Source organism: Diaphorina citri, unplaced genomic scaffold (genome assembly GCF_000475195.1).
Source record: "Diaphorina citri unplaced genomic scaffold, Diaci psyllid genome assembly version 1.1 scaffold24, whole genome shotgun sequence".
Taxonomy (NCBI): domain Eukaryota; kingdom Metazoa; phylum Arthropoda; class Insecta; order Hemiptera; family Psyllidae; genus Diaphorina; species Diaphorina citri.
Window position 1 is genome coordinate 294,434 of NW_007377462.1, and position 9,344 is coordinate 303,777.

The 9,344-nt window shown below is 37.4% G+C and overlaps 2 protein-coding genes across 2 annotated transcripts in view; both read right to left on the minus strand.

The window, feature by feature from the left end:
* LOC103509832 (BTB/POZ domain-containing protein 10) overlaps positions 1-9,344 on the minus strand; it is a 56,449-nt gene that overhangs the window by 2,339 nt on the left and 44,766 nt on the right. The window contains exons 2-6 of the mRNA XM_017444347.2: positions 2,409-2,532; positions 1,817-1,921; positions 539-776; positions 237-375; positions 60-73 (exon numbers count right to left, since the gene is read on the minus strand). Of these exons, the coding sequence (XP_017299836.1) occupies positions 60-73; positions 237-375; positions 539-776; positions 1,817-1,921; positions 2,409-2,518 (606 nt within the window). The 5' untranslated portion in view covers positions 2,519-2,532. The remainder of the gene's footprint in view (positions 1-59; positions 74-236; positions 376-538; positions 777-1,816; positions 1,922-2,408; positions 2,533-9,344) is intronic.
* The window catches only part of LOC113467655 (BTB/POZ domain-containing protein 10-like), a 43,735-nt gene continuing 40,477 nt past the window's right edge, over positions 6,087-9,344 (minus strand). Inside the window, exon 3 of the mRNA XM_026823953.1 lies at positions 6,087-6,239. Coding sequence (XP_026679754.1) covers positions 6,087-6,239 — 153 coding nt within the window. The remainder of the gene's footprint in view (positions 6,240-9,344) is intronic.

The window sequence follows — 9,344 nt, forward strand, 5'->3', positions numbered from 1 at the left end:
AAGAAGAAGAAGAGGTCTGTGTTAGTCCCTCATTAGATGGGCGACAAGAGACATAATACTTCCCATTTAGGTGCTGGGTCATCACGAGACCAACAGAAAGAAACCTGTTGAATTATTTGCAATCGAAATCCGAGTACAAGTTTTGTTGAACCGACAATGTTGGTACAATTTTCAGTTGGTGATTTTTAATTTTCTGTTGGTCCGACTTTTATAAGATTGAAGGATGCTATACTCACGTAGGTTCTGGCAGCGTACTGTGTGTGCGTCGAATGGTACTAGCAAATAGTCACAGGCCTCTCTGAGCTCTTGTACAGAGACTGAAGGGGGACACTTGATCACTTGACCTTTGTAGTAGTCCAGAATAGCGCGGAATACCTGAGGGAAAAATTGGCAAATTAATAGAGACCGTGAAATTCATTAGAATTAAACCACAAGAACATCTGGTGGAAAAAAATGAAGATTTTTTTTTTTTACTGTGTTACTGTGGTGCCCTTAAATTGTTTCAGATTCTGTATGAGACCCAATCTCCTTTACTTACCGCAGCTGGAATGCCCTCGGCTACTTCATATTCTCCCCGGTCATTAGTGTGCGTAAACTCCCGTCCTGAGCTAAACATTCGTCCCAGCATGGTATTCGGATAGGCTGTGAACAGGGCTGGATCTAGAACGAATCTTGTATTGTCTACCACCAGGGTGACCCGCTCTTCACTCGTAGGAATCGTGTTGGCACCTGATGATGTGTGGTCGTTGGTAGAGTTCTTGTTAGTTGGTCGGGATCTGGGGAGAAGAAGTTTATTAGAGGTAATGGAAAGTATAAATAAGGAAATGAAGTGAAATGTGACATACATAGGATGAATACAAAATTTTAGTAGGTAATAGGTACATACTAAGTACAAAAAATGAATAATAATTAAGGCTAAGTAGGTATCGTACCTAATTCTCATTTTATATTAACTTATTTAGTGTGGCAGAGTTTTCGAAATAGGAGCTCTTTCACCTGTTGTTTCCAAGAAATGTAAGTCAAGCTCAGAAAAAAGGGCCCCTCTTGGGGCCTCCAAAGTCAAATGGGCAACAATTTTTTTTTTTTTTTTTTAGATGTTTTTAACATTTTTACCAAATTTTATTAAAATTTCAAAGTGAAGGAAAGGGTTTCAAGATCACTTAGTTACAAAATTAATGTTGGTACCTACATTATAACAAATACATTTGGCTTCATTTTGTCAATGTCTAACAGATCTTACAAGGAACCTGGTTTTAAATAATTTATTTCAAAATTAAAATATTTTTTAATCTTCTTCACTTGACTAATAAATTATATTATAATGAACTACACCAAAGATTTGTATTGATTACAATATTACATTAAAATTGAAGTGTAACCTCAAGAGTGAATTAATTTTCAACACCATTGCAAATGAAAATCAGATGAAAAAATTAGAGTGGTGGAAAATGACAAAATTAAATTTATAGTGTTGGCTGAAAAATCACCAGGCATTCACTTTTGGACTTCAATTTATTGTTAAGGGTTTCTAAAAAAATTCCATATTTCAATAATCTTTTTACACTGGTAATGCTGCTTCATCTTGAATGCCTTGTGCTGCGGGCACCCATTATGTTTTGACAGCATTCTGGCTGGCTACCACAGAAGAACAAGGAGAATAGAATAGAATATATCTTTGATTAAAGCAATCTCCGTGGCTGAGTGGGTATCATACTAGGCTTGGACGCAGGAGGTCCAGGTTCGATTCCCGGCGGGGCCAGGGTTTTTTTGGCTCTGACTAGACAAACCAAAATAAGCAATGACAAACTGTGCTTACCTTGAACGATTTACAGAAGAGTTGCCCTGTTTTGAAGATCTTTGGTCTCCTGCACTTGCAGACCGCTGGACTAAACATGGCTTGGGCTTACCCGAAGAACCATAGCTGAAATGACATCAAACAAAACAGTTTTTAACTAAGGGTAAGATAATAAGATAGTGAAATGATAGGTACAATATTTTCACCAAGGGTAAGAGTTAAAGAGAGAGAGAAAAAAAAGTAATTATGTCTCCATCTAACTCATTTATGTTGCTCTTGCAAGAATAATATTGAAAAAGTCTTGAAAAAATCAGTTTGCAGTCTAAAAGGTTCTTTCTCTCTCGCCTTATATCTAATAATAAAAATCTTTTAGGCCCACTCAAGTTGACATAAGTAGATACCTTCACATGCCATCATAACAAGGAATATGATTCTGAACTTTAGCCCATTATTAAATAAAAAGACAATATCATGTCTTTACAACTAAATGTACTTAAACTGAGTCTGAGTTTACCCCTTGAGTTACTCAGATGAAGGGGATAAACTCAGACTGAGTTTAATTACAGTTCATTATGAAGTAACTTCCCGAGATCAATAGGCTGTCAATAATTACCTCAGTCTGTTTTTGAACACCCTCCTTCTTCTCTCATCTTGATCATGATAGTCTTCTGTATCACTACTCAACGTGTCTCGATCACCATAGCTACTATTCGGTGTAGACATTGTGAGCACTTAAACTGAAAAAAAAAAAGTCATGGAATTAACAAAGAATTTCAAGGAGTGTAAAACTGAGTCTCTACATTATGTTCACATGGTGTATATTAATATCAACCAATGTTGACTGACATGAGGTACTGGACACAACCATACTACCTATAAACTCTATAAAGTAAAGACAAAGGGACTCATTGAGTACAGTGGTTTCAAGTGCACACCCAAAAAATACCTTGATTAGTTCCAAGAATTCCTATGCATTGGAAAATAATATACTTGGTTAGGTTCACAAGCCTTTATTCGTCACTTAAATGAACTGGAGCAAAAAGTCAGAGGAAATAAGCTTGCTTTTTGTAAAGCAATATGGGACTTTGAAATCCCAACAAAGAGTACAGATAGAGTATTTAGGTATTTGAACGGAGATGGTCAAACACAAAATAAGAGTAAAACAGAGAGGACACTTACTTATCTATGGACACTTAAGTAGGTTTTTCACACTAGATACCTACCTACAAGAGAACTTTACAATTTCAAATCGGAATTAGATTATAGGTGGGTAAATATCCAAGTCACCGATCCAAATTCTAGAATTTTCAGTGAGTCACAAGAGAAAACACAAAGCTGACTCTACCAGGAACTGAATATGAGTAATCCATTCATAGGTAAGGGAAGAGTTTGACCATTTTGTTTTAGAAAGTTGGTAACCAAAATAGCAAATTCTACTTACCCCTTTGCAATCGAAGGTCGAGTTCAAGATAATCTATCGAGGAATTTGAATTTTGAAGTTTGAACACTGATCAAAATAAATGGGCTAATTCTATTATTTAAAATATAAGCAAAAGGTAATTAGAGAATAATAAATTGGAAATAGTAAAAATGATTAAGAGATAAGATAATCTCTTTGGTAAAATGACGCCAACCAATGCACCGATCTTAACCAAAGTTTTGTGTCGCATCCTTGTCACATTTGACAGCTACATACCAAATTTCAAGTCGCTAGCTCTTACCGTTCTCGAGGGAGTGGCTGCGCACTGTAGGCAAAGAAGGGAGAGCCTTCGTTAAGACTTGGGTGAGTTGTAAGGCTGGTTTAAACTCTAATCTAAAAATTAATCTAAATCGTGAGCCTCCTTTACTATTTCTGACATTTTTATAATTTTTCTTTTTACTCTGGTAATGCCGCCACTGGTCGCTACTCAATTAAAGTATCACGAGTTCTTGTGCACAGAACCGAAAAAAACTTCGGCCCCGCCGGGAATCGAACCCAGGCCTCCTGCGTGCAAGCCTAGTGTGATACCCACTCAGCCAAGCAGGTTAGAGTTTAAACTCTATTTGAGTTTAACTCTTGGATTAAGCTATCTGATGTTTGATTTTTTGACATTGTTTAAAATCAACCAGTCAGATGGCTTAAGCCGAGAGTTAAACCTAAACCGAGTTTAAACTCACTTTGTGGTCCCGAACCTTAATCAGACAGATTTTACCTCCTTAAGCCCGTTCCTACTTTTTTTTTTTTTTTTTTTTTAAGAGGTTTGACCCAACAGTTGGTCTGAGTTGGTCACCCATTGAAGTAGGTACACATTACACAATCTAGCTCAGCTCAAAATAAAGTGTCCATACCTTTTGACATACAAACCACCTCGAACGTTGCTTTTATTCTCCCATGCATTTACTCGTAGTTCATAATTTGTGATATTTGTATAGATTTTAATTATGTTTTTAGAATGCATATTTGAGAAAATGATATATTTATATATTTTATTGAATTGATTTGAAATAGTAAATTAATTTTCGTTTTCTTTTGTGATTTTATTTAAAATAAAAAAAATCCCTAGTTTTCATTTTCCATAGTTGCTCACGCAGGTAATTTTTTTCTTCCACCGAATCGAAAAAGGTCAAATTTCCCACCAAATGCCCTTCTTTCCTTAGTTTAGATTGCCCTTAAGATTAAAGAATTAACACATTTTCTGAATACAAATGAGTAGTAAAACATTTTATTAAAATACACACCGAAAGCAACATGGACTTTTTTAAAAATATGATTTTATATGAAAAGACAAAATAGTTGAAGACTTAAAAAACAGTAGAAAAGAATCACGAGCTACATCTCTCTCTATTCTTCAAACATCCCTATTATCTATTTTCTTCCTTTGAAAAACCATCTCATTTATTCATCTTGTATCCTTTCAGTTGAATTCTAAAATTCACTTTACAAAATTTTGCTGCCTTTGCTAAACAAAAGGTCACACACAGGTTCCAATCAAATATACGAGACCCTGTTTAGACTGCCGATGCCGCGGTAGGGGTACTTTTCAGTCCTATTTGGGCAGGATAAACAAGGCGGGCGTATTTTCATGTGTTCCTCCAGTGCTATGGACATAACAGTCTCACACAAATCAAACATCTTTCTAATGTTCGTTTCACTAGCTAGTGCTAGTCCATTTAGTTGAATTATTTTTACTTTCTATTACCAAAGTAATTAGAAAGTAATTTAACTAAATTCCGTTTAGGGATGAGCTTTTAATATTTTTTCAAGTAGGACTTTATTTCTGATCCAATAGATTACGAGGAACTTTAATAGCCAGGTCTACGATTTCATATTAAAGTGTTTATTACCCTTTGAGTATGCTCTGAGACAATGCCTGAAGAGTCTCCAAGCATTCTTACAGAAACACTTTAACATGAGACTGTGGACCCGGGAGTAAATAGTTCAACATCTTGAGTACTCAGGTTATAATATGTATAAAATAAAATATATATTCTGTGGTTAGGTATGTAAAAAGTAAAGGGTGGGGGTATGTTTACAAAACATCTTTGGGATATATTCGCGTGTCGGTACTTTGGGATATATTCGCGTGTCAGACCGTCGCGTGTCGGTACGTGTGTGGCAGGAGAAGCTTCAGACCGCGGTCTTACAGATGGTCTGACAGACCTAGGTCTCTAGCGTTTTGTGCCACACATGTTCAGACCGTGGAGTGTGTGGCGGGCATTAGAGAAATACTTTCCTTCCTATAGGACAAGGAAAGTAAAAAAAAGGTAAATAAATCTTCTGAATTTGATAAAGGCAGTGAGTGCTTAATATAGGTCAACATATCAACTTTCGTGTTTTCCAATGAGTTCGGGAAAACACCTGCCCAAAACAATTAACTGTTTAAAACCAACCTTGTTTCGAAATTTGGACACCAGAGATGTATCTGACGAAAAAATCCGTCAATTTTTCGCAAGGTTTCCTCGATAATTTCTGTGCGGAAAATTTGTGAGTTAGAGACCGTTCCCATTTGTGAGTTTCACCCATTTTTTCCCGAATGTCCTGTAGGTAATAGTGCCTTCTACACACGGCACGATTTTTTTTCGAACAAGTGGGAACGGGCTCTTAGGGTTCCTCTAAATCTAAACGAGCATATGAATGGGTAAGAGGCAGAGCGGACCAAGTCCAAAAAATTACTTTTAGAGTATTGTATATCGTTGGAAACAGCACGAAAAGATCTTATTTTTACTTTTTAATTGGTTGCTAACTTTCCTTTAGTGTTGAAATGAGAGTAAAAACAAAAAAAAAAAAAAAAAAAAAAAATGCTTTCCTTTTTTAAAATTTGGCCTCTAAACCATTTATTTGTTCGCCTAGCGCGGCGGGGGCCTCCCCGGGGCCCTGAGGGTTGGGGCCGGGGTTGAGGGGAATGTCGATCAGAGGGTCTGCCGTCGCCTCGGCCAGGTTGGTCACAGATTTGGATTTGACGCACTGGAGAGGGGGAAAGAAATGTACTATTAGATTGGTGACAGAACGTTCCCTAAAGCAAAGGTTTTCGTTACCAATAAACGTAATTCCAGTATGTATGTTTGGTTCTTTACACAAGTCCTGTGACACGATGTACCTTTATTACAACGCAAGCCACACGCATACAATATAGACAAAAATGCAAGACGTTGATTTCAGTTCTTTGTATAGCCCAAAAACGGTAAGACATTAATTAATTCTTTGGGTGGCTCTGGCCCCTAAGTTTTGTCAATAATAAATTTATTTTACATTTCAGGACCGAATTGAATTGGATTACACCCTAGGAGAGCTGGTTTCAAGACCGATTACCGTTTAATGTAGATTAAGCTGGTCTACTCCCTGTTTAACGTCCCCCAGCCAGACAGGATTATTACCTACTCTGAAATATAACAACCAATTATAATTTTGTGCTTAACTACACAAATGTAAACTGAAAAGAAATTGGTATCCTCACTTCGTAGTCTGTACATGAAGGAGACATGAGATATTTTGGTGGAAATCAAACAAGTCACCTTGTGCAAAGTTCGTGCTTCACGTACGTAGTTTTATGCGATCTAGTCAAAAATATATCAAATCTTTAGTTTTATGTACGTAATATGATCAATTTGTCCCAGTAAGCAATTTATATTGTTTCAGTGAGTGTTAGGTGTTCAAGTATACAAACATTACCAAGTGCTTCGTTCGTAGATTAATCTGAAGTTGAAGATTTTGCTAAAGTGTATGCATCTCTATTGATTGCATAGCTCATTTTTATTTATAATATTTATTCTTTTTAGAGACAAAGGCATTGTGTTTAAATATCCTCGGTTTATCTAGTAATCAAAATTGTTAACTCCGGAAAAGTTATAGTCTTCATTTATTGTTTTATAAGCTTCTTCCTTTACCTACACTTCCTCTCAATATTGCTAGGTGCCCTAGAACGGGATACTATGAAAAAGACTGAAATTTATGAAGTACAAATAGACCTCTCGAAGTAATGACGTAATATTGAAGGAATACTTTGCGCGATGGGCTCTTCCTATTAAAATAATTAACCTGAACTTTTTTCATCTTAATACACGGCAGTGCACTAGGCCAAGTTCCAGTAAGCACGCCTGTGTATATTAAACTTGGTCTTTGAGCAATGTTTTCCTCAAAATAACGTGACACTCCAGAGGTCTTTTGGCTTCCATTTCTTGTGCAATTCTTGGTAAACTTATTGTTAGATGGCTTACGTTGAGCTACAAAGCAGGTATGCGCAAGGGCGAGACAAAAGTATGATTGGTCCGATTATTTATTTTTTGTTACTGAAATCCTGACATTCTTGATATTAATTTTTCTTAGATAGCAAGCACAATATTCATTTGCACCAGAGTAGTGTTTTACTCGTTTCTTTTAAATATTTTGAAGATATTTTAAATATTTATTATACATGAACTCACGCCCTTTTGGTTATCAGAAGGGCGTGGGTTCAATTCTTGCCGAGATTTGGAATTTTATCCTCATTGTTTGAGAATTTGACCCCGGTAATAGTAGTACCCTAGATGGGTGAATTGCTGGGGTGAATTTACCTCACCCAGCCTGAATGGGACCGGGTAAACCACCAGCTGATTGTTCTGACAGTTACCCATCCAGATACCAACCACGCGCGATGTTGATTAACTTCAGTGACCCATTGGGAACTGGGGCATTTCCACGTGCAACCGTTGGCTTCCTCAATGATCCTCACGAGGTTGAGTGAACCCCAAAGGAGCTAACAGTTGGTCACCCCATTGAAGTAGGTACACAATCTAGCTCAGCTCAAAATAAAGTGTCCATACCTTTTGAGCTTTTGACATACAAACCACCTCGAACGTTGCTTTTATTCTCCCATGCATTTACTCGTAGTTCATAATTTGTGATATTTGTATAGATTTAATAATAACAAGCTGGGACGGGCCCAGCTTGTTATTATTCCTTTTCTCCCGAAAAAAATAAAATAATGGTCTAGGCCTAGGCTAGTCAGATTTGAAGCTTATACACTAACGCTAAAGAACGAAAAAAAAAAGAATCTCCTTTGCCAGCCTCGTTAGATTGGAGGGTAGCATGCGCTTGCCTTGTAAGCGCTAGGTCGCGGATTCGATTCCCGCCCGGGGAGAACTTTATTCAAACAGACGAGGTTCGTTCTCTGAACGGCTGGCTTTCCACTATCCTGTCTTCCTTCTCTCTTCGATTTTTGAGACCATAAGACCTCAGGCCATTGTTATCCCTCTATCAAACCTCATTTTTCTTTCTTTTTAATAATTCTCGGCTTTTGAACCCTCTCATGGAATGATTACTTACTCTGAGAATACTCCTCTCCCATCTGAGGGGGATAAGCCTCATCCCAGTCTACTGTATCATCATCTAGCAACACAACCACATGACACTCTCTATCGCCGCGCTGGGCTGAGTTCACCATCAGGGGAAGTATGAGGTCCTCGAGGAAAACTTCGAACTGACAGCGTGCTCCCTCGTTGGATAACTCGTGAAGGAGACCACCTGAAAGTAAAGAGGAAATTTGTTACTACCCTAATCCTAATGTTTAACCGTCGTTTTTATTTCATACAATACAATCGGCAGTATAAGCAGGGTATCTTCTATTCTATTCTAGACTTGTGTGGTCTGTGTCGTAGTATATGTCTATCTGAGGGACTTTAATAAGGAAGTGTACCAGCTCAGTCTGACTTTTATAAGATTGAAGGATGCTATACTCACGCAGGTTCTGGCAGCGTACTGTGTGTGCGTCGAATGGTACTAGCAAATAGTCACAGGCCTCTCTGAGCTCTTGTACGGAGACTGAAGGGGGACACTTGATCACTTGACCCTTGTAGTAGTCCAGAATAGCGCGGAATACCTGAGGGAAAAATTGACAAATTAATAGAGACCGTGAAGTTCATTAGATTTAAACCACCATCTGGTGGAAAAAAATTAAGATTTTTTTTTTTTTTTGTAAAAAAAAAAAAAACTTCAGTAGAAGGCAAACATACCAAAGGACACTGGTTGCATTGCCTGTGCCTTTTAAGGGGAATAGACCAATGTGTGGATAAGTAGGTACTTTTTGAAGCACAA